Source organism: Tiliqua scincoides, chromosome 8, assembly GCF_035046505.1.
Source record: "Tiliqua scincoides isolate rTilSci1 chromosome 8, rTilSci1.hap2, whole genome shotgun sequence".
Taxonomy (NCBI): Eukaryota; Metazoa; Chordata; class Lepidosauria; order Squamata; family Scincidae; genus Tiliqua; species Tiliqua scincoides.
The window spans coordinates 17,012,773-17,037,925 of NC_089828.1; the positions used below are offsets into that span (position 1 = coordinate 17,012,773).

At 45.3% G+C, this 25,153-nt stretch overlaps 1 protein-coding gene across 1 annotated transcript; it reads right to left on the reverse strand.

Moving 5' to 3' along the window:
* Window positions 1-369: 369 nt before the first annotated feature.
* HEXA (hexosaminidase subunit alpha) lies at window positions 370-22,157 on the reverse strand. The gene is made up of 14 exons (XM_066635082.1): window positions 21,886-22,157; window positions 18,294-18,392; window positions 17,014-17,079; window positions 16,873-16,919; window positions 16,621-16,731; window positions 13,089-13,190; window positions 11,623-11,755; window positions 9,851-10,031; window positions 7,644-7,730; window positions 6,181-6,253; window positions 4,847-5,027; window positions 3,342-3,432; window positions 2,776-2,880; window positions 370-1,287 (listed from the first exon to the last, which is right to left on the reverse strand). Exons 1-14 carry the CDS (start codon window positions 22,136-22,138, stop codon window positions 1,224-1,226), a joined length of 1,593 nt encoding a protein of 530 aa, XP_066491179.1. The 5' UTR covers window positions 22,139-22,157; the 3' UTR covers window positions 370-1,223.
* Window positions 22,158-25,153: the final 2,996 nt, after the last annotated feature.

The following is a 25,153-nucleotide window of genomic DNA, read 5'->3' on the forward strand; positions in this document are numbered from 1 at the left end:
CTAAAATAAATTTTGTGGACCAGTCACCACTATCTTTGTGTAGAGGGCAAAGAATTTTAATAGGGAGAAGAAAGAAGGTGCTACAGGTGGACACACAAAAAGATGACTTCTACCAAGTTAGATCCTTAGTCCATACTGTCTACGTGGACTGAAAGCAGCTCTCCACAATTCCAGACAGGAGTCTCTCCCAGAACTACCTGGAGATGTTTTCAGGAATGGAATCTGGGACCCCTTACATGCAGGGTAGGTGCTCTTCCATCTTCCAGAAGGAGCCCTTCTGATGATCTGCAGAGACTTCAGTACATAGTAACTGGTGACACAGTCCAGGATCCATACTCTTGCCTTTAGAAGATTGAATCAGGGGCTGGCTAATGGCAAACAAGGACCAATCCACCTTTTATTAAGAAGGTCACACATTAGATCAAATGACAGACAATTCCAGAGAAGGAAAAACAGAAAAAACCAAAAGGCACCCCTTTATTTGTGTAAGACAGTGGTTCTCTTATCCCAGAAGGTCTCTAAGATTGTTCTATTACAAGAAAAGGCTTCAGCTGTCTAAAAGAGAATGACAGGGTCCACAAAGGAAGCACTGTAGCATAGTACTGTCCTGGTGGCCATCTTCCCTCTATCCTGACAGTGGTTCTCAACCAGTGGGTCACAACCCAATTTTTGGTGGTTAACAAAATTGACTAGTTGTGCATCAAGGGTTAAACAACCTGCTACTCAGAGGGGGGAGCACTGCTGCCCAATCACTATTATAGATACAGGGCCTTGAGCAACTGGTAAAATGAAATTTTTTGTTTAGGTGGGTTCCGACGCTAAAAAGTTTAAGAACCACTGGTGTAAGAGAATGATAGCTACTGAGCTGTGACAACAGATAGCATATGAAGATTCAGAAGAAAAAGACAAATGATTAAAAACATTCCAACAAAGGTAATTGGTCTCTCTCTTGATTCCTTAATGCAGCCTCTTTGGCATTTGCAAAAAAAATATACAAGTACAGCGCTGAAAAGTCCTTTCATCATCTGGGACTACTGAACTGAGATTTTAAAAAATATATTTTGTGAAAAATAGGAAAAAGGCTTGCACTTTTTTCCCCATTTAAAAAAACCCAGAAGCAACAATGGATTGATTTTGCTGCAGCACTGCAAATCACTTCGAATTTCCGAGACACGTAGTAGTGATGCAGGTACATGAAACTAAAGAGCAACCAGACACCCTGGTCAAAATGCAGTGTAATCGTAGTCGCAGTATCCTGTGAATAGTGGCTCTGCCCGGATTCCTCGCCTGCAACAGAGAAGGAACATAATACACAATATCAGGGGGAAGATAATACTTAAGCAGTCTAACAAAAACTTTTCCAAGTTTGTATTTTCTTTGGTCTGTTCTAACTCTCCTGACACTCAGTTTTAGTGGATGTCCCCTAGTTCTGGTGTTGTGTGAGAGGGAAAAGAACTTCCCTATATCTACTCTAGCCATCCCCTGCATAATTTTGTATGTCTCAATCATTTCCCCCCCCCCCCTTGTGCTCTCTATATGTATCTCTATCAAGAGAGCACAACCTGTGTGCTTTGGTGCAGTGAATGAGAAAAATCAGTCTGTGTCTTGTTGAAGTTCATAATCTAAATGGGGTGTGGGTGTATGTGTGTAAATTATGATAACACAAATGCCATTTTATACTCAGCTACAGTTCACAGCCACATTCTGTCCTTTTGTAGCCTCTCAGTGGTACCAGCCAAACACAGTCATGCATCATAAGAACATAAGAACAGCCCCACTGGATCAGGCCATAGGCCCATCTAGTCCAGCTTCCTGTATCTCACAGCGGCCCACCAAATGCCCCAGGGAGCACACCAGATAACAAGAGACCTCATCCTGGTGCTCTCCCCTACATCTGGCATTCTGACTTAACCCATTCCTAAAATCAGGAGGTTGCGCATACACATCATGGCTTGTACCCCATAATGGATTTTTCCTCCAGAAACTCGTCCAATCCCCTTTTAAAGGCGTCTAGGCTTGACGCCAGCACCACATCCTGTGGCAAGGAGTTCCACAGACCGACCACGCGCTGAGTAAAGAAATATTTTCTTTTGTCTGTCCTAACCCGCCCAACACTCAATTTTAGTGGATGTCCCCTGGTTCTGGTATTAGGTGAGAGTGTAAAGAGCATCTCCCTATCCACTCTGTCCATCCCCTGCATAATTTTGTATGTCTCAATCATGTCCCCCCTCAAGCGTCTCTTTTCTAGGCTGAAGAGGCCCAAACGCCGTTGCCTTTCCTCATAAGGAAGGTGCCCCAGCCCCGTAATCATCTTAGTCGCTCTCTTTTGCACCTTTTCCATTTCCACTATGTCTTTTTTGAGATGCGGCGACCAGAACTGGACACAATACTCCAGGTGTGGCCTTACCATCGATTTGTACAACGGCATTATAATACTAACCGTTTTGTTCTCAATACCCTTCCTAATGATCCCAAGCATAGACTTGGCCTTCTTCACTGCCACCGCACATTGGGTCGACACTTTCATCGACCTGTCCACCACCACCCCAAGATCTCTCTCCTGATCTGTCACAGACAGCTCAGAACCCATCAGCCTATATCTAAAGTTTTGATTTTTTGCCCCAATGTGCATGACTTTACACTTACTGACATTGAAGCGCATCTGCCATTTTGCTGCCCATTCTGCCAGTCTGGAGAGCCTACATCACATGTAGGTTCAACCCAAGAACCGCAGGGGGAGAAGGAGCTACCAGAAGGCACAGAAGGAGACCTCACCTGAGCAACGTGCATCGGAAATCTGCCAACCTTGCATATGCATCTTGCGTATTTCTGACCGTCTCATTGCTCCATAGTCTTTCTGCTACAGCCCCAGCTCTGGGCCTCGAGGAAACAAAAAGTACCACTACATATTAATTCCTGCAAGGAGCAGCTGAAAAAGTGTTACTTTCCTAGCTAGGACAAAACACATATGCATCACAGCCTTGGAATAAGCTCTCTCGCTGGGCAAGAAATGCAAAATGCCCCCCAGAGTATGATAACACATGACCCACGTCAAACAATGCCTTGTTGCATGCAAGGGGTATCTCCATAAACATAGCGGAGTGTCCACAGCTCTGTAAATGTAGCTGAGTATACGCAGATTACTCCAAAATGATGCATCCTAGACTTAAATTCTGGAGCGCATATGCTAGTGCTATTCTAGTGTGTCAATAACTGAAAATATATGAGCCAGACCCACACCACAGAAGGCAGTTCCATATGTCAAAAGGGATATCATCTAGCCAAATTGGCCCACTGGTCCATCCAGCAGCTGATGGACCAGAGTCAGCTGAAGATCTTACCAGAGTCTTGGGGTTAAGTTAGTCACATCCACGTATTCGCCCCACATGCAGGCCTCCCCACCAATCACAAGAGCTTTCTGCTCTGGGGTGCCTATAAGAGAAACACAGTCAAAGGCTTATTGCAGTAATCTAACTGGTTGGACAGGATGCCATCTCTGCAGGAAAATTTAAAAATAAGAAGACTGACTACAGTTTTAGAAATTCTCAAAGTAAAAATCTACAAGCAAGGTGCATGTAGGCAATCTGCATGTTCATGAATGGACACAAATTGTTTGATACCTACAAGTCCATTTAAAATGTATCTTGTATTATATTTACAGCATAATCCTATCTTGCACTGGAATAGGCAGGCCAGGATGCCTGCGCTATATCCAGTGCAAGATTGGGGCCAGAAGTGGCTCAGCCAGAGGTAAGGGGAAACTATGCCACCATGGCCCCAATGGGTCTCCTTGGACTTGCACCACCTCAGGAAGTAGCACAAGTGCAAGGAAAACAGAGCGGCTTCAAGACTCTCTGCATTGCTCGGGAACTGGGGATGGGATGCACCATAACAGCCAGGTCCCAGTCCCAGCCCCACCTCCCGTTCCTGCCCATCCGCCACTGGGACCGCCCTCCCCCGGCCTGCCTCCTCCCTGCCCTCCCCAGACCCCAGTTGATTCATACCTAGTAGAAAGCACTTTGAACTGGTTATGAACAGACGCCTTTCATGCAGAATACAGGATCACACTCTTTGGCTTGCATTGAACATAAGAACATAACAGCCCTGCTGGATCAGGCCCATCTAGTCCAGCTTCCTGTATCTCACAATGGCACACCAGATGCCCATGGAAGCACACAAAACAAGACCTGCGTCCTCATGCCCTCCCTTGCACTGCAATGCTAACAAATGCATATAATCATTTTACTTGATAAGAAAAAAATTATACTGTATAACTTTTTAAGAAAACCATTTAGAGCTTTAAAAAAAATATCCAAAGTACATACAAGAGGATAACAAAAATGTGAAAACAGCTGAATGCCTGAATACAGAGCCGCTTATGTTGAACCAGTTACAGCTTTGTGTTTAGAGATTTGGTTCCAGTTCAAGGAAATCAAGAAGTTTTTGGTCCAATTTCATTTCCGGTTCATTTAAAAAAACTTCTCTAAACAAATTTTTTGGGTTCAGGTGCAGTTCAGGACAGAAGGAAAGCTATTTCGCTAAGTCATTGGAACAGGCCAAGCAATCTAGCGCTGTTCCCATGAATTACAGTACAATCACCACAATGGGGTGTGGGAAAAACTATTCATAGAGAATGCAATAGCTTTGCTTGGACTTTTAAAAAATCCACAGGGAAGCAGCATGACAGAGCCAGCTGCTAAGGCCAGTGTACAGATGCCCAGTGTTTTAAATGACCAAGTCTGGCTGGCCAAAAGTCATGTGAAACTTCTCAGGCCATTTCTTATGCCAACCTCTCTGACTTGTTGCACCCAGGGTTCCAGGAAGGGCAAATGAATCAAGAACATACCTTCAAAGGCCAGAGGTTCCACTAGGTAAACTGGCATCCAGTCTTGTCCATAAGTTATGTGGTTAAGATACCAGGGAGCAGAGAGCAGGGCCCGGTAACCTGCTTTGGTGACTTGGGCCATCTCTTTCTGGTACAGCCCAGCACTGTCTTTCCATACATGGATGATGGTATCTGGCTTCAGCTGAGTAACAGAGAACAACAAATCAGAGACTGGAGCCCAGGGAAGAGTCCTGCTCCTTACCAGTCAGCAGTGCAGGGGTGCTCAATGAGTGAAAGGCTACAGTACTGCAAAGAGTCATGGTCTACAGTAGCTAGACATACAGGTTACTAGGAATGGACCCATCCCTCCAACTCTGCCAGCCAATCATATGTATGTTACTGCTGTGAGCTAAGCACATGAAGTCAGCCCATTGGTCCAGCTAGGTCAGTACTGTCTACGCTGACTGGCAGCAGTTCTCCAGGGTTTAAGATTTCCCAGCCCTACCTAGAAATGCCAGCGATTGGATCTAGCATCTTGACCCTTCTCCAAATAATGCTCATACGAAACCCTCAAAACATGAGGACTAGAAAAGTTATTTCTTTTTAATTGATCAATATTTTGTCACCACCTCTCTTTCCAGAGGACTTCCTGCTCAGGGTGAGGTACAAGAAAAGCCGGTACAGAATATAACCAGAGCAACTAGTAAACAGAACAATTATGACATACAAGAGAGTCAAGAGTTCATTTCAAAGCCCAGGAGTCCAGGTAGAGAGCAGAGATTAATGATAATAGAGATTTATGGTACACAATTCAAGAATACAAGATTCACTTGCTCAGCAGTCTTGGGAATGCATACAGTCAGGGTTGGTCAATTACCTCCTAAGTCTTCATAATAATAATTAAGGCTGCAAGACAAATGCCCCCCAACCCCACGTCATATCTTATTGTGCCACCTCCCCCTTACTTAGCAGCACACCAGCCACTGCCTCTCCTTCCACTTTTTCTATTAGAAAAGGACAAAGGTCATGGAGGGCGAGAGGAAGTGTGGATGACAGTAAAGTATGGAGATGCTCTAGCCCACCACTCTCCTCTCCACTACTGCTTTCCTCCTTTTTGAATCCAGGAAGTTCACTTCAACGAGTGTTGTGGACAGGATGGTCCTGAACAAGCAGCCTTCCTACATTCTGGGCTTTCTTCCATAACTTCTATCTAGCTACTACTGGTGGGGGAAAGGGAATTAAGCAGAAGGAAAGAATTTACACTGTGACATGCAAGAAGCAGTTCCAAGGACTGGAAAAAACACATATGCCATGGGTGAAGACCTTGAAATCTCCCAAGAAAGAGTGATCCTCACCTCCACTGCATTATCAAGAACTTCCTGCCACATCACATACTCCTTGTCAAAGGAAGAGACTATATCCAGCAGCCTGGAGCAAAGAGAGGAGAATGGCTGATGAAAAGGGAGCGTTGTTCATCCTACCCATCTTCCAGCTGCACGAAAATGCTCTTTCTGTATCTTCACTCAAACCACTAAGAACCACTAAGAATATTTTCTAACATGGGTGCCATGAAGTGTGTGGGTGATGGGGGGGTCAGTAGAAGGTTTTGGCTCAACATGAGCAGACTCAGTTCCATGCATAGCCCAGACAAAGAACCAAAAGGATCAAGAGAATGGATCATCTTCCATATATAGAAAGCTACAATGCCCAAGGCATTTTAATTTAGAAAAGAGGTAACTAAGTGGGAAGGGCACATCACATATTAAGAGGCCTATCTCATTATGCATGATGTGAGCGAGGGAGAGGTTTTTCTCCTTCTCTCACACTAGAACCAGATGAAATGGTTTGGTAGGAAATCAGGACAGACACCATGTTATTGATCTATACCAGGGATCTCCAAACTTTTTGGTCAGAGGGCCGCATCAAATATCTGACGTGGTGTTGAGGACCAGAAAAAAAATTTAAATATAAAATTTAAATAAATAAGAGATGGAACTTGGATCAGTGAATAAATGAATGAATGGGCTCATTCATTCAACCTCTTGGGCCCTCAGAACACCCTCCAGACACAACCAGAGCACAGTTTTGGTCATGTACAGTTGACTGGGCCAAAGGCTTTCAGGGGACAAGAGGCTGGCTGTGGGACAGATAGAGGCTTGTTGCGGGCTGCATCTGGCCCTTGGGTTGAGGTTTGCAGACCCCCGATCTATACAATTCACTGCTACCACCAGTGACGGCCACTAGCTTAGTTTCAGATGCAGACTAGACCGTTCATGGAGGAGGACATTTGTCCTTGACAGAGAAAGGGCTACTTGTCATGACGGCTATCCACTACCTCCAGGTTCAGAGGCTATAAATCCCTGAATACCTGCTGCTGGAAAGCAACAGCAGAAGAAAGCCATTTGCTTACACATCTTGCTTGTGGGCTACCTGGGAGTATCTGATTGGCCACTGTGGAAAAACGGGATGCTGGGCTGGATGAATCTTTGGTCTGATCCAGCTTCTGTTCTTATAACAACAAATGAACAGAACAGTTTTTCCAAGACATTTAGGGACCTTGTGGGAGTTCAGCCAATTCCCACCAACTCTGCAAGTAAGGAATAAAATCATATTTCCTTGGAAAGGTCACAAAGGCTAATAACAAAAGGAAAACTAGATTAGACAAGCCTTCTTGGAACAGCAACAACAGCCGCTAACCACAAGTCTCTGGAGGCCCAATAAGAGAAACATCAACTGGAGGTCTGGGATGATCTTCAATATTGCAGGTATCCTCCACAGCTACTGCTGTATGCAAGGCCCAGAAAATAAGACCTCTTACCTCTGAATGTAGAGAGACTCCAGCTTGGTGTAGTCTTGGCCGAACCCCATTGTCTCCATGAATGTCTGGATCTCTGGATTAGATTTCCTAAATGCAAGAGAAGCCCCAGATCAGAACTTATGCAATGCACAAGGCACTGCAAAAGAATGGCCTCTTTCCAAGGCCAAACAGAGCTAGAAATAAAATTAACCTTCTATTCTACACCCAAGTGGTCTGTGTGGCTGCAGTCGCCATAAAATTACACAAAGTACAAGCCCTCATTTAAAAAACAAAAATTAAGAGGTTGATTCTAGCCTTCAAGATAACATAGAAAAATCAGAAAATACAAGAATATCTATTAAGCATTGAACAGAGGAACTAGTTAATAAACAAATATTTATACCCTGCCTTTCTGTTATTAAAACTCAAGATGGCTTAAAAATATATATAAAAACTCAACCACAAGCATGAAAAATAGGAGCATTGAAGACAATGAGCCACTTTTCACTATATATCTCCAAAGCAGGTCAGCCCAAAATTCCAACAGCAAATGAAAAATTTCAGCACAGATTAAGAAAAAAAAAAAATCCATGCACAGACAAAACACACAAAAACAGAAGGGAACAATTAATGGTCTTGCCCTCAAAAGAGCCAACAGAACAGTAAGAGAATGATTCAATTAGAAGTAGATAGAAAGCTATGAATTTAGCACCCATATGACAACAGCATCAGCACTTAATTGGGCAGGGCATTCCTCACTTGGGGCTCGCTTGGGGGGGGAAGGATTTTCAGTGATTTTAGTGACAGGTAGAGAATCCTTTAGACTCACTACATCTCCTAAGTCTGTCTTCCATAATTCTCTGTCTAGTGATGTTGGTCCGTACTATAATAACCCACATAAGAATAGCTCTGCTAGATCAGGCCAAAGGCCTATCTAGTCCAGCTTCCTATATCTCACAGTAGCCCACCAGATGCCTCAGGGAGCACACAAGACAACAACAGACTTGTGCCTTGGTGCCCTCCCTTGCACCTGGCATTCTGAGCCTACTTCTGAAATCAGGAGGTTGCACATACCCATGACGGCTTGCAACCTATGATGGACTTTTCTTCTAGAAATTTGTCCAATTCCCTTTTAAAGGTATCCAAGCCAGATACCATCATCACATCCTGTGGCAAGGTGTTCCACAGATTAACTACATGCTGGGTCAAGAAATATTTTCTTTTGCCTGGTTCTAACTCTCCCAACAGTCAATTTTAGTGGATGTCCCCTGGTTCTGGTGCTGTGTGAGAGGGAAAAGAACATCCCCCTATCCAGAACTATGCATTCTTTGCCAGTCTCCCCCAATACTTCTTTGGAACTGAACTTACAAGCAGTAAGTGGAGAGACAGCTGAAAAGTTCGTCCCAATCCTATACATTTTCTAGTAGCAGGAACAGTTTCCCTTTCCTTAAAAGCCACGTTTCAGCTTTTTTGCTTACACTGGCACTTCCTGAGGAAGGGGAGGAGGGAGATGAAGGGCAGCCAAAATTTCAAATACATTAGCAAGATGGGAGAGTCATTTTATCAACAGTGCACTCCTATCTTCATCCTCAACTGGTGCAGCAGCTGCTGTGCAGGCCGAAGGTACTGCGAATGTGCTGTAAAGCATGTTTGCAGCACCCAGACAGTAGGCTGCATTGGCAGGGAAGCCTTCACTACCCTACTGACACCATACCCAGACCCTGGGTTACCAGTGTAAGCAGGCAAGGTACCTAGGTAAGGGTATAGGGAAGGTGGTGAGAGGGGATTCCAGAGATGGGGGGAGTTTCGGGGGGGGGGAGAGCAAGATTGGCAGAGGCCTCCCAGCATTACACCAGGCTTCCTGGATCTGAGTAGCCCCATAGGACAGGTTGGGGCATTACTTGGGGCAAGGGAAATGCATCCCGTTACCCTAAGGAGTCCTCCAGTTGTCTCCTCACCGGCACTGAATGCAGCGCAGGCCATGCAGCCTGGCTGCACCAGCATAGGTTAGGATTGGGCTGCCCAAGTCCTGAGTTTTATGTGCCTAGGTTTACTGGCATGGCAGATGAAATGGATTTAAAAGGTGGGCTTAAATTCATGGTAACAAAGCTATTCACATGCAACAAGGCTATTGTCTTGGAAAGTCAGAAGCTAACAAAAAATGGAACCCATTCCTTCCTTTGCCCTCATCCCTTCCCTCCAGATCACTCCTGCAAAACAAGACCAACCAGCATGTGAAGTCAACCTCATCTCCTCCCAGGTGAACGTAGGAGTCTGGGAATACAGAACTAACTTCTGCAAAAAACTTGGTCATGAACTGGTACGTTGTGTTGAGGATGGGATTGACTGGCCCGTAGGATCCAGAGGGCTTTGGACCCCTGTAGCATGGAGTCAACAAGCCTGGTGCACCTTGGAGGGGGAGAGAAGAAGAAAGGCAGATTTGGGTTTAGGGTTGCAGCCTCTGTAAATAGAAGATCAAGCCTAAGGTAACAAAGGGTACCTGGATCCTGCAGATCATTCACAACCAAAGGTATGGAAGGAGAGAGCAACCTGCAAAAACCTGGAATGATGCTCTGATGGAAGGGGTTGTATCACCTGCTTTGCATGCAGAAGAGCACATATTCAACCCCTGATATCTCCAGGTAGGGCTAGGAAAGATATCTGAAAGCCCTGAGGGTCACACCACTCAGTGTGGGCTCAATCCTAACCCACTTTCCAGCACAGATATAAGGGCAATGCAACTCTGAGGTAAGGCAACAAATATTCCATTACTTTGAGGAGACCATCGTGACTGCCCCTCAACGGCAGGATGCAGCATATTCCCCACTGGCACAGGTGTCAATGGTGGAAAGTTGGTTAGGATTGGGCCCTGTAGCGAATACTGAACTAGATGGACCAATGGTCTGACTATAAAGGAGCTTCATATCTTCAGGCTCAGCTTTCAGAAAGGCAGAAAATTGAAGGTCTTCAGTTTCAGATCAGCTAACAGTGGCAATGATCTGCCCTGGACTTGCAAAATCATACAGTTTCTCATTTCTGCGGTACTAAAATGCTTTTTTTTTTAAAGGATATCTCTTAAGAATCAAAGTCATAAACCAGAAAGTTGCAGGTTCAGTCCTTGTTCCCAGGTAGTACAATTTACAAGATTCCCCTCTTCCCCCTCCTGTAATTAACCCACAAAATCCAAAAGTGTGCGAAGTGCTCCACATTTGAAGGGCTTCCAGCTCAAAGCTATGAGCCAAGTTAGACAGCCAGACAATCTGATGTGGGGGAAAATGCATTCCTGCAGTGGTGTTGCTGGGTGGGGGGTGCAGCCTGCACAGAGTGATGTGCACGGGGGGGGGGGGGGGATGACAGCCCTACTGGCCAAAATTTTTTAAATCTTGGTATTTTCAAATAATACCATCATGTCATATATCATTCAATGTGTAATTTCATGCAGAATTCAATTAAACAAACCACACTGAAATATCTCTATTCTATCAAAAGTTGTAACAAAAATAGCAGGAGGAGGAGGTACATCATCACGCACACTGCCCAGGCTGTTGCCCCACCCACTGCATGGAAGGAAGTCCATCACGGGGCGACACGCTGGCTGCCCGCATCAGGTGACGCAAACCCTATTGAAACCACTGCATTCCCGTTTCCCCATAATTGGGTAAGCAGGTGCCAAGAATCAAAGACCACCCCCCATCTATGAAATTCCTCAGAATGAAAACGTGATTGTGCGCAAGCCTGTCCCACCTAATATCGCAAGAGCTTAAGATTTCAATCGTGAATACAGCACACCAACACTTGGCAGGTCTCCTTCAACTGTGGACACAACCCTAACCAGGCCTACTCATAAGTAAGTCCTATTTTGTTCAATGGGGCTTACTCTCAGGAAAGTGTGGTGAGGATTGCAACCTGTGTCTCTTTCCCAGCTTTCAACTCAGGATTCCCTTCAGCTCAAGGAACTGCTGAGCACACCTTCTACGGATGGCCACAGGCAAGCTCTTACCTGGTCCCCAAGAGAGGGTGTGGCCAGGAGTGTCAAATTCAGGAATGACCCTGATCCCACGCAGTCGGGCATATTCAATCACCACCTTCACATCAGTAGCTGTGTACACGTGGGTGGCAGGATTGTACGCCCCCTGAGAAGGTGCAAAGTCACAATCATACACAGACCCAACAGTATTATTTATTTATTCACATTTTTATACCTCCAAGGAAAAAAGGTGGTATACACAGTTCCTTCCCTCCTTTTGTCCTCACAGTAGCCCTGTGAGGTTGCTGAGGCTGAGAGACAGTGACTGGTCCAAGGTCACCCAGGAAGCTTCATAGCTCAGCAGGGATTTGAACCTGGATCTTCCAGGTCTAAGTCCAACTCCCAAACATCTATTTATTTACAATAGTAATATCCCGCTTTTCTCCCCAAGGGGACCCAAGGTAGTGTTCAAAAAGTAAAAACAATCATACTCTGCTCCTAAAAAACCACAAAACTTTAAAACATTAAAAATAACCATAAAACCTAATTTACATCTACAGAGTCAACAGCAACACCTATAAAGGACAAGCCTGAAAATCCAGATATTAATTAAAAAGGCCAAGACTCAGAAAGCTTGCCTGAATAAAGGTCTTTAGGCCTCACCGGAAGGTCCGTAAGGAGGGAGCAGTTTGTAGCTCAAGGAGGGAATTCCAAAGAGTTGGTGCCACTACTGAGAAGGCCCTATTTCTTGTTGCTGCCCCCCACACCACCCTAGGTGGTGGCACTTGTAAAAGGACCTTCTCTGATGACCTGGGAAAATAGGCCGGATTGTACAGAAGTAGACTGTACGCTACCTCACTACCAAGGCTTAGTTCAACTAAGGTGGTAAACCTGTTTCATCTGCATTGGTTTTTCACCATTCACATGGTGAAATGCTCCTTCACACAAAAAAGGGGAGGCAGTACTTGGCATGCCGTTTCAGATCTTGGGCTACTTACAGAAGTCTGAAGCTGTACAAAGCAGACACATGCTTAGCATCTCAGTGAGAAGTAGGCCAGAGAGATAGATTTACAGTAAGAGATTATAGGTAACCAGGATACAGAGACAAAGAGTGCACTTAAGTTACGAAAAAATGAATTTCCAAGAGCAATGGAAATTCTGAACACTCAGCATGTGGCCAAATTTTTACTCATTTGTTTTCAGAACTAATTGTAAATGGGGGGGGGGGGGCAGGCATGCAAGCAAAATGTTGTTTTCTTCTCTAGAACTTCTTCAATTCAAAAATGAGAGCTTTTAAAAAAAAAGAGGAAGAAGAAAACGGGAGGGGGAGTTTATGCCTTTCAAAAAAGTAGTGACTGCAAAATATCTGACAGAACTAAAATCAAAGCTATGATTTTAACTGTAATAACAAGTATTGTATTATGACCTCTGCAGCTTTTGGGACTACCAGTTTGACAGTCTACTCCTGCCTTGGAGGTTCAGAGGCGATGCACACCTACCTTTAGGGTGAGATCTGGAAAGAGAAGGCTCTCGTATGGAAAGGATGGATCATCCACTATGTGCCAGTGAAACACATTGAATTTGTTGTAAGCCATGGCATCCTAGGTAACCAGAGAGGAGTAGAAAGTCATTCTTACCCCATACATGAGAAATTTAACTAGTAACAGCTGTGGATGGCACTCTTGAGCAGCAGCTCAGATTGCCCAAGATTCAAAAACAAGAGGGTCAAGCTCAGTCCACCCTGGCAATTGCTACAAGCATAACATGCTACCCTCTCTGCCATGCTCTTAACTGCACATGCATACTTCTCCCCAGTCCTGGGCTTCATCCACTTAATGAGTCACAGAATATTGTTTGTAAATATGTGAGCTGGAATCTCTCTATATAAAATACATTTCACATTCATATTTTTCCTGGGAGGAGGGGGAACAAACCACCCATCCCTGACAATGCATAGCCAATTTCAAAGAAGCTAAAGTCACAGAAAGTCCAGGTGAAGGCTCTCAACAGTAGCTGACAGGAGAGGCCATAACTCAGCAACAGAGCACTTGCTTTGCATGCAGAAGGCCACCAGTCCAATCTCCCAAATTTCATGGTAGGGAAGACCATAATCTCAAATCCAGTAGAGTCACTGCCAGTAGTGCACACCATTAAACAACTGAGTCAGACTATTGGACTATCTAGTACTGTCTACACTCTGACTGACTACAGCTTCCTAAGGCAGTGTCTTTCAAACTGTGGGTAGAGACCCAATAAGTGGGTCGTGAGCCAATTTCAAGAGGATCTCCATTCATTTCAATATTTTAGTTTTAATATATTAGACTTGATGCTACTAGGGCATGTGACTTCATTCGGGGAAATGTTACAGATCTCTACTTTGAATAAGCTACTATGTATATGCTTATAACAATGACAGTCAATGGGACTGACTTACTCCTGGGTAAGTGTGGGTAGGATTGCAGCCTAGGATGGTCAATTTGGCTTACTCCTGGGTAAGCATAGGTAGGACTGTCCAAACTCTTCCTACTTGATGATGTCACTTCCCGTCATGACATCACTTCTGGTGCGTCCCAACAGATTCTCATTCTAAAAAGTGAGTCCTAGTGCTAAAAGCTTGAGAGCCACTGCCCTAAGGTGTCATGCAAATCTCTCTCTTCACTACCAGGAGATTGAACCCAGGACCTTCTGCGTACAAAACAGGTGCTCTAGCACTGAGCTACAGATTTCCTTAGCCAGACCAAAGTGCTCATATTGCCATTTGCTGATGTTATTACAGTCACTACATTCAGAATAAAAAACCAAAGTACAGTGCACAAATCAGTTTCCAGTTGTGGTTTCAGATACTAATCTGCCAGTTACTCAAAAACCATCGCTTCTGAAGCACTTCCAGGAGTGTTCTGGCCCGGGGTGGTGGTGGTGGAAGGAACCTAACATTTGTTATAGCATAAAGCTTTCACAGGTCAGAACCCATAGTGCCAAATGCACAAAGTGGCTCACTAAATGAATTGATGTATATTGTTTGAACAGTGCAAGAGATTGCATAGCACTTTGACAAACCTACAGCCGAGCACAGACGCAGAATCCAAATCAAATGAATCCAGGATGGATCAGCACTTCATTCTACATGACCTAAGTATCATCCCTTGAATACGGTTTGACTTGGAACATTCTACAAGAGCCACTCCCTACTCTTTGTCCTCATTCCAATGGTTAGTATGAGATTATCTTGTGATACAAAAATATCTGACAGCAACAAGGGGAGTGCCAGGGATGGGCAACTAGACACAGCAATCAAACTTTTTTTTCCCCCCTTGGAATGGAAACTAGAAGGATTTTTGCTGGGCAGCAGAGGCAATACACCTTTTGCAAGCAGAACCTTCCACGCACCGGTCATTCGAAGCCATAAGTATTTCCTCCCTGTTTTAATCCCTCCTGCCTTTTTATTTAGGTTAAATTGGGATTAGTTTGAAGAGATTGCAGAAGAGAAAATGGGTGCTTGCACTAGCCCCACAGAAGAGGCAACCCTGGCTGGTTTGGGGAGTTGCTGCAATTAATTCTCTCCTGCCTACAGAGCCAGAGTTCACCTACCAGGAGGTGAACACATCCCTTATATGTTTAGTTTCTAGGCTGGTTCATGCATGTATGCACATAGTACAATTATTCATTACTTGATGAGCTGCTGCTTAATGTGTGGACCATTTGAACGGAACAACACTGGGTTGAAAAATTAGCTTCCCTTCACATTTGTCTTGGGACCCAACCCAGGACCATCAACAGGGCCTCCGAGAGGAATTTTATCAGGAGATGCAAAAGTTTCTTTTGGACCCCTGCCCTTTTCCATGGGATCATAATTTCTACAAATTATTTCTACAAATTTATGACATATAAAACAATGTAGGTTACGCAAAAGTGAATCTTCAAACAATATATGCAAAATTTTCTGAGATCCCAGGAAACTTCGGCTTCCCTTCTTTGGCTCCCAGACCCCCCTTTTGACCCTGGGCCCAGGTACGATGTACTCTCTGCATCTCCTCTCATAGGCCCTGGTGAGATCAGAAAATGTAAGTTTCTAGGAAATTTGGGGGCTCCTCCTTTGGCTCCTGGGCCCCTTTTTGACCCTGGGGAAACTAGGCACAATTTACCTCCTGTACCACCCTCTCCGGGCCCTGACCATCAAGAAGGCTTACCACAAGTTTCATTTTAAAAAAAACAAACAGAATAAAAGACACAGACTTTTAGTGCTGCTCAACAGCTGCAACCAATTTGTTAGCTTCAACTACTTGAGTGCTGTGTGACCAGACAACAATGCAGCTCATGTCATATGTAGAAGTTAATTATCAAGGGCAGTGGTTCTCACACATTTAGCACTGGGACCCACTTTTAGAATGAGAATCTGTCAGGACCAACCGGAAGTGACATCATCAGGCAGGAAAATTTTAACAATCCTAGGCTGAAATCTTACCCACACTTACCCAGGTGTAACTCTCATTTACTATCATTGTTAAAATATACATAGTAGCTTGTTAAAAGTACAGGTCTGTAACAGTTCCCCAAATGCAATCACATACCATGGTAGCCTCAAGTCTAAGATATTAAAAATAAAATATTGAAATGAATAGGGACTCGCCACCTGAAATTGGTTTGCAACCAACCTAGTGGATCCTGACCCACAGTTTGAGAAACACTGATTGAGGGAAAAGGGGAGTGTGTTTAATAGCAAATCCATAGGAGCCAATTTCTTTCCAAAGACAGTAAGTTTCTAGTCTTTACTATTGCAAAAGACACAAAAACAAGGAGGCCCAGTATTTGCTCATTTTCTGCTTTCCACAAAGCTCCTTTACCAATCTCAGTTGCCATCTGCCCATTTTCAGTACAGAATTTTAGAAGAAGTCTACAAAACTGAGCTTGTCAGGTTGTTGGGTATGCCTGCCAATCAAGTGCTTTAAGGAGGTCAGCAACACCTCACTGATTCTGCAGAGGGTCCAGCAAGATCCGTAAGGCAAGACTGCTTCTCAAGGTACCTTCACATACCAGTGTCTGTAGAATGGCTATCAAGGGCAGGTAATGGCGAGATGTGTCAAGCAGCAGACCCCGGTGAGGAAAGCGGGGGAAGTCAAAAACATCTGTCTTGTTTACGTAGAGCTGTGTATGGAAGGAGCAGGAACAACATGGAACATGATCAGTGGAAGATTCAACAGTATGGCGTGGAATTTACACTTAGTCTAAAATACTGTAATGCTCAGCCACAAAATTCAGTCCCCTGCATTTAGCATATATACTCACAGTTCCATCATCCTGTCTCCAAGCAAGCTGGCTGAAGGTTTCTAATCCTGTAGAACAAGCCCAAAGCCTAATTAATGCGAAGTAAAAAATAAAAATGCACTTGAAACTATGGGAAGGGGCACTGATCAAATGACACCTCACCTCTGAGAGCACCCCAGATGGAATCCGCAGCCAGAAGCATCTGCTCATCAGAAATAGCCAGCTTATCTGAAATAGCATCATGGGAAAAGAACCATTTTGAGTCAGAACTTTTAACCTTGCATCTCTCAGCCCTTGGCCAATTGCATAGAAACCCCTCACTCCCACTGCAACACACAGCTAACCTGACCTAGGCCCACCACATTTTTGAGTGATTGCCCCTACTCATTTGCCCTCCTTCTCTTGAGCGTTTCAATGGATTCTTCGCAACACTATGTCTGGATAGTTCCAAATGGCTTCATATCAAAGTGTCTTTCAATGCAAATACAGTCCTTTTCTGCAGATTGAGTGTCCACAGATGCAGAGTCCATAACTAGAGGGCCTCAGACATCCTCCCAGAAATGACCGGAAGTCACTTCCGGTTTGATCGGGCAACTTCCAGTTGCGTCCAGAGAGGTTCCAAGGCACAGGGAGGCTGCAAGCGGACTAGAAGTGACTTCCAGTCAGATCCTGGAAGTTTTCTGAGGAGGCCAGGAGGCTACACGCAACCTTTTGAAGGCCAAGCACAGCCCCCAGGTAAGGAACAGTGGTGCTACTGTGCCCCCCCCCGATTTCATTATCTGCAGAATTCTATATCCATAGGGGGCACCCTGGAATGGATCCCACTCAGATACCAAGGGCCCACTGTATATCACATGAGACCATATGAAGCTGTTTTCCACTGGTGCATCCAAATCAGAATTGTCTACCTGGACTGGCAGTGGCTCACCCAAGTTTCAGACACGGGTCTTTCTCACGCTTACCTGGAGATGCTGCCAGCAACTAAACCGGGCACTTTCTACTGCCAGTTCATGACTTCTCCCCACTCTCATTCCTAACTATATGCAGAAGCATCAGCATGACAATTAGAGCCCAATTTATAACCTTCACTTTTGCCATCCTAGATTAGAATTCAATCATAAAAAAACAGGCACGGGTAACCACATTGGATTACAGCCTATTTCAGAAACAGCGTAAGAGTTGGAAGACCATTCTGAGTGATCCTTCACTGTGCAGGCTTCCATTCCCCAGATGATAAGACTCCTCCAGAGTTGGCAGAACCACTTGCTCTCTGGCAAGCACGCAGAGCAGGCTCTGAAAAAGCAAACAACCCACCCAGAATCCCTGCATCCAGCGAGTTCAGGGCTTGTCTGCATCCCCCTCCAGTGCACAAATGCAGCGCTTGAGTGCAACTGCTCCCAAAATAGTTACCCATATATACCACTGATAGAAAGGTCTCTTACAGTTCTCAGGAGAGTCCATGGAGGGATAGTCATCGCACCCTTGTTCGGTGACAGAGACCAGCAGCACATCACACAACGGTACCTTGGAGCGGCCATTCTCTACAACACACAAATGGAAGTAACACAACTCACTTTGGATGGGTTTATGGGGCCAGCCCAAGTCCTATCAGCACCTGAGGGAATGTGCCAAATGCTGTTCTGCCTTCTCTTACTCCCTGGATTCAGAAAAGTGTGGAGGAGAGAAACAGAGGGGTAGCTAGAGTGTCCACAATGCATGTTCCCTTCTCTTCCTCTTTGAACCGGGGAATGAAAGGAAAAATAGCAAAGAAGGTGAATTCTCCCCCCCCCCCCACGCCAACAATATGTAACCCAAGGCTCTGTCGAATCACTTTTAGGCATATCTTATACCAGCAGACTTTGATCCTCTAATAGCAAAAGTGATCTTTAGCCACAACCTGGGAATCTAGTTTTAACAAATATGTTGCAATACAACCTTTGTGGTTTTTTTGTTTTACCTTCTCTCTCTCTTTCCCTCTCTCTGGGCATTTCTACACAGCAGAAATACTGGTTTAAATCATTCTTTCTCCTTCTGAAATTTGAAAAATGTAGATCTGAGAGTTCAGATAATTGTCTACATTGCTACCAATCTATAATCCCCAGAAGGGTTTTTGGGGAGGTGGGAGTGGGGAGCTATGGTGGTTCGTTGGCAGTCGTTGGCAACCTTCAGTTTCGAAAGACTATGGTATCGCGCTCTGAAAGGTGGTTCTGGCACAGCGTCTAGTGTGGCTGAAAAGGCCAATTCGGGAGTGACAATCCCTTCCACACTGGGAGAAAGTGTAGTCTGTCCCTGGTCTGTCTCCCTGGCTATGGGCCTTCCTTCTTTGCCTCTTTGCCTCAGGCTGTTGGCCAAGTGTCTCTTCAAACTGGGAAAGGCCATGCTGCACAGCCTGCCTCCAAGCGGGCCGCTCAGAGGCCAGGGTTTCCCACTTGTTGAGGTCCACTCCTAAGGCCTTCAGATCCCTCTTGCAGATGTCCTTGTATCGCAGCTGTGGTCTACCTGTAGGGCGCTTTCCTTGCACGAGTTCTCCATAGAGATCCTTTGGGATCCGGCCATCATCCATTCTCACGACATGACCAAGCCAACGCAGGCGTCTCTGTTTCAGCAGTGCATACATGCTAGGGATTCCAGCACGTTCCAGGACTGTGTTGCTTGGAACACTGGTTGTTTGGAACCAGTGTGTGGTGTTGTTTGGAACACAGTGTTGGAACACAGTGTTTGGAACACTGAGTGTATGGTGTTGTTTGGAACACAGTGTTGGAACACAGTGTTTGGAACACTGAGTGTATGGTGTTGTTTGGAACACAGTGTTGGAACACAGTGTATGGTTCCAGTGTATGTAAATCAGCAGAAAAGCGGCATAAATTTGTACAGGGCAGATACGGCTATGGGGCATGTCTCAGGACACATGATGCTTCAGTCACACATCTGAAAGCATTTATCTGGTTAGTACCTAGATGAATGGCTGCCATCTTGAGTTTTATGATGGAAGAAAGGTACAATATAAACAAATAAAATACATTCACTTTCCTCCTTTTCCCCCATCCCCTTTAAAAAAACAACTAGGTTGATACTGGTGTGGCTCTCACTTAGGTGAGGCTATCACCTGCTTATAGGTCTCCACTGGATGAAGGTCAATGTCTGACATCACCCCAAACATCAAAAGGTGTCTTTAAGAAGTCCAGATTTGCTAATAATAATAAATACAAGTTATTTCTTGCTAGCTTTTTTTTTGTTTGTTTTTTGGTCTAGTGATTTGTGCTAGATTATAATCTTTAAAAGTGGGTCCCGGTGCTAAAAATTTTGGGAAGCACTATAGTATGGAAAAGTTGCTGTGCAAGAATGCCTTGTGCAGAAGGAAAATTTGGTTGATATGACTTTAGTTATGCAGCTGACTACTGAGTCAGAACACTGGTCCATCTAGCTAAGCAGTTATAGCTGCATTTGCCCACATTTCCCCTTTGGTACTCTTATCAGTCGCCGTCGCCCCCATGTTTCCCAATGGTAGCTTTAGATTATGGCCTCCTTGGGGGGTGGCAGCCATTTTTGTCCATACCATTTGGTGAAGATAAGGATGTCACTGTTTATATAATGAACAGTTTGTTATGGAGAAGAGTGCATTTTCATTGCAGAATAAGTTCTGGGCAACAGAAAGAAAATGCCAACACTTCCTCTTATGCAAGAGCTGCTCTGTGTATTAACAAAGCGGCCTGACTCTCAGTTCTGTATATAAGAGTGATTCAAGCTGCAGTCCTAAACACAAGCCATCTGAAGGCTAAACAGGATTGCCTCCCGACTGTAGGACTGCCCCATTGCTAAACCTCAGTGAAAGAAGGGTACATGCATTTGCTACTTTAATTTCAGCTGAAAGAGAATTAATTATTCTCTATAAGATCTTCCCTACTGGATCAGGCCAAAGGCCTATCTAGTTCAGCTTCCTGCATATCAGAGTGGTCCACCATATGCCTCAGGGAGCACACAAGAAATAAGAGATCTGTATGCTGGTGCCCTCACTTGCACCTGGCATTTTGAGACACCCAACTTCTAAAACCAGGAGGTTGCACATGCCCTATAAACAGGGCAAGGCACAAAACTTGTCCTTGTTTCCAGTTAACAATGCTCAGAATAAAAGACAAGAATGTGTCTCTGGGCATGTACAGAGTGCATTCCCCCATCTGCTGAACTGCTAAATGCAATCAATCTTCTAACAGAAATAAAGGCAAAGGGTGGAGACTTCCAAGCAGTTTTAGACTACAAGAATCCTAGGCACACTTGCCTGGCAGCAAACCCCATTGACTGTAACAGGACTTACTTCTGAGTAGACATGCCTAGGCTTGGACTCAGACTACAACCCTATCCACACTTGCCTGGGAGTAAGACCAACTGACCACAATAGAATTTACTTCTAAGGAGAGTTCTGTTCGGATTGGGCTCTTAATCCTCAGCCCCTTTCCTTTCTGGTTTTCGAGCCCAATCCTATGCATGTCTACTCAGAAGTAAATCCCATTACAGACAATGGGTTTTGCTCTCAGGAAAGTGTGCATAAGATTGCAGTCTTGGAGTCCAACCATACGCACGTCTACTAAGAAGCAAGCCCCATTACAGTCTATGGGGTTACTCCACATAGTGGGGATAGGACTGCACCCTTAGAGCCCAATCCTATGTATGCATACTCAGAAATAAGTTCCATTACAGTCAATGGGGTTTACTCCCAGGAAAGTGGGGACAGGATTGCAGCCTTAGAGCCCAATCCTGTGGGTGTCTAACTCAGAACTCAGTCCCATTCTAGTCAATAGGGCTTACTCTCAGGTAAGTGTGGCTAGGATTGCAGCCTTACAGCCCACTCCTATGCATGTCTACTCGGTAGCAAGTCCATTTCTCGTCAGTACGGCTTACTCCCAGGAAAGTGGGGTCAGGATTACAGCCTTACAGTCCAATCCTGTGGGTGCCTACTCAGAAGTAAGCCCATTCTAGGCAGCGGGGCTTACTCCCAGGTAAGGGGGACAGGAGTGCAGCCTCACGCGTCTCCCTGACCTGCGTGCCTGCCTCCGAGAGGGAAGAGCAGCTTCCAGTAGCGCCGGAACGCCTCGTCCAACACCGCGCAGCCCGGACCCACCGCCGAGGAGTTGGCGTAGTCGAAGCGGAACCGGGTGGTGCTCAAGCTGCAGCCCCCTTCCGCAGCCACGCTCAGGTACTGCGGCTGGGGCCACACGGCGGCTCCCGAGCCCGCACACAGCACGAGCACCAGCCCGGCCAGCAGTGCCCCCATCGCTGCGAGAGGGACCATCCCGGCGCGCACAGGTTCATAAACTGCAGCCCGGGCTCGGGTCATGTGACAAGCAGCGTGACAATTGCTAAGGCTCGTCACGTGGGAAAGCCTGTCCAGACATGGCTTTCTAGTGGGGGGGGGTTTGGACTGTACCATTCCAAATTACTGGGGGAGGGGAACATGATTGGGACACAAAACTACGCAGGGGGTGGAGAGAGGGGTGTTCTTTTCCCTCTCACACAACACCAGGAGCAAGGGAAGACCAAAGGGAATACATCCCTTTAACTGGCAGGTCATTACTCTGTGGAACTCCCTGCCACAGAATGTGGTGATGGCATCTGGCCTACATGCCTTGAGATGCAGAGAGCCGATGGAGGGGTGTTCTTTTCTCTCTCACACAACAACAGAAGCGGGGGACAGCCACTCAAACTGGGAAAGTTAGAACAAACCAAAGGAAATACATTTCTTTGCCCTGCAGGTTATTAGTCTGTGAAACTCCCTGCCACATGATGTGCTGATGGCATCTGGCCTACAAGCCTTGAGATGGAGAGAGCAGATAGAGGGGTGTTCTTTTCTCTCTCACACACAACAACAGAAGCAGGGGACAGCCACTCAAACTGGGAAAATTAGAACAAACCAAAGGAAATACATTTCTTTGCCCTGCAGGTCATTAGTCTGTGGCACTCCCTGCCACAGGATGTGCTGATGGCATCTGGCCTATATGACTTGAGATGGGGAGAGTGGATGGAGGGGTTGGCTCCATAGTGCTAGAGTCCATATTCATGCAGGAGCCTACCCCTGGATCCAGCCAACTCTAAGGCAGTGAGCACCTTCTGCTGGATTGGGGCCCAATCCTATCCAACTTTCCAGCCCCAGTGCAGCCACAATGCAGCGCTGAGGTAAGGGAACAAATGTTCCCATAGCCTGAGGAGGCCTCTGTGAATGCCTCCCCACCACAAGATGCAGTGCACACTCCATTGGCACAGCTGCACCTGCACTGAAAATTGGGTAGGACTGGGCCCACTGTTTCCTACTACCATCTGGCAATGCAGGGCCCATGTGGGTGCCTACTGAGAAGCTGTAAGGGAGCAGGGGAGCAGCAGATTCCACCCCCCCCCCCTGCCATTTTACAAATCACGCTGTGTCTTCTCCTTACCATGGCCTGGAAAGCTAGAACCTCCCAAAGCAAAGGGTGTGTGCATCATTGAGAATCTGTCATGGGACTTAGGACTTTTGTCTTAAGACTCCCCAATATTTGATTCTTCTGTTAATTTCACCTGCACTACATATACAGTAGAACAAGATGGTAGAATGGACAACACCAGTTTAGTCTTCTAGTGGGAGAAACCGTTTTTTGAATGCTTTGCCTAAGTAATACCGTTCTGCAGGTAAATTCCAGCCGCTCAGGGAGAAATGTTCTGATTCAGCTTGTCCTAGTCTTCTACCTGCAAGATGTTTTTCCTCTGTAGATGAGCACTTACATATGTAATTCTGGTTCCATAGTCTTGAAATGGTTACAGTCTACATCAGGATTTTGCCACCTCATTCTGCTACGTGACCAATCTACTTTAAGAGCATTTTTTCGGTTTTGTAATGCCAATTAAAGTACATCTGCTAACATTAAGGCATTCCTTTGATTGTTTAATCATCCGGAATAATTTTTGAAGGGCCAGAATAGACAAGATGTTTCCAACAAACTTCAAAGCATTATGAGATGTGAGAATTGTCAGTCTTTGGGATCAAATTTCTTCCCCAAGGTTCTTAGAAGTTACATTTCCGAGGTGACAAGGGGGGGGGGGAGTGCATCCTGTCCCTAGTGTACGTGCAAATAAATGCATGTGCAAGCATTTTTAAGGCTGTAATCCAATGATTCTCAAACTGTGAACCATGGTTCCCCAGGAAGCCTTGGAAACCAGCCCAGAAATCCTTAAGAAAAACCCAAGCCCTATACAATGTATAGAATTGTAGCCCTAATGGGGGAGCTATGATCAATGGCCCAGTAGGTCAAGGGAGATGCCAGTTAAAAAACTTTGGGAACCACTGCTGTAATCCTATGCACTCTTACCTGGGAGAGAGCCTCACTGAACAATGGAGGACTTATTTCCAAATAAACCTGCATGGGATGCCAAATAAACATGCACAGCCTGCCATCTTACAGATGGCGCTGGTAAGACATATTGAAGGATAGCTATATTTCTCAAGAATTCCTGTAACAAAAAGGACAAGTGACTCCTACATTTTTCAATCAGTGAATGAAAAAGCTATGAGCAAATGAATTTCTACAGCTTGAAGAAGAAGCTTCAGCCAAACATAATCCTTGAACAGGAATCAAAGTGATTCTTGCTGTGATTAGTGGTACATTTAAGCACGTCCCTGTTTTCATTTGTGAAATGCTGAAGAGTCCAAAGGAATCCTGCAAAGGATTGGACAGTAGGAGGTAGCTGGCATCTCAGGCCATATAATTTAATCTGAGCCACAGTGGCCTGAGACAATCTCAGATTTTAACTTGCATACAACAGGAACATTTGTGAAGTACCTGTAGTCCTGAAGAAGAGAAAGCTTCTGAGCATGTGTAGAGTCCTTTACCCTCACAACTAGTATCAGCCATCCCACCAACATCTAAGATTGGAGAGCAGCACTTCCAGGTCAGAGATTTCCAGCTCATTACTTTCTCAGCAGACTGGTACCTTTTTAGCATGTAGTAGATATAGAATATACAGGCGCTGGGCTTTAAGATGTCTTAGCAGTATTTGGCAATAATGATGCAGGCACACCGGCGTCTGAACAAGAGCACACTCTTGGGCTTGATGTTTACGCTGAGGGTCTTCGCCCAGAGCCTGTAAACACAGGATGTGAAGAAGAATCTTATCTAGGAATGTGTTTGCGGTGAAGCTAGAACTAGCTAGTAGACAGCCGGTATGAAAAGTAGTATCCTTGTGGAAATTTCCCAACTACGTAATCTTATATCATGTGTTTTGAGACTTAATAAAAAAGGCTGGGTCAGGAGCTGGGAGGGAGCACTTCACTTCTCCC

Excerpts from the sequence above, each read along its gene's own strand:
- HEXA (XM_066635082.1), bottom strand. The coding sequence starts at position 22,138 with ATGGTCCCTCTCGCAGCGATGGGGGCACTGCTGGCCGGGCTGGTGCTC. Across the intron at positions 11,756-13,088 it reads TTCCAGATCTCACCCTAAAG|GGGGCGTACAATCCTGCCAC; the intron begins GTAGGTGTGCAT and ends GCACCTTCTCAG. Across the intron at positions 1,288-2,775 it reads TTCCGATGCACGTTGCTCAG|GCGAGGAATCCGGGCAGAGC; the intron begins GTGAGGTCTCCT and ends TCTCTGTTGCAG.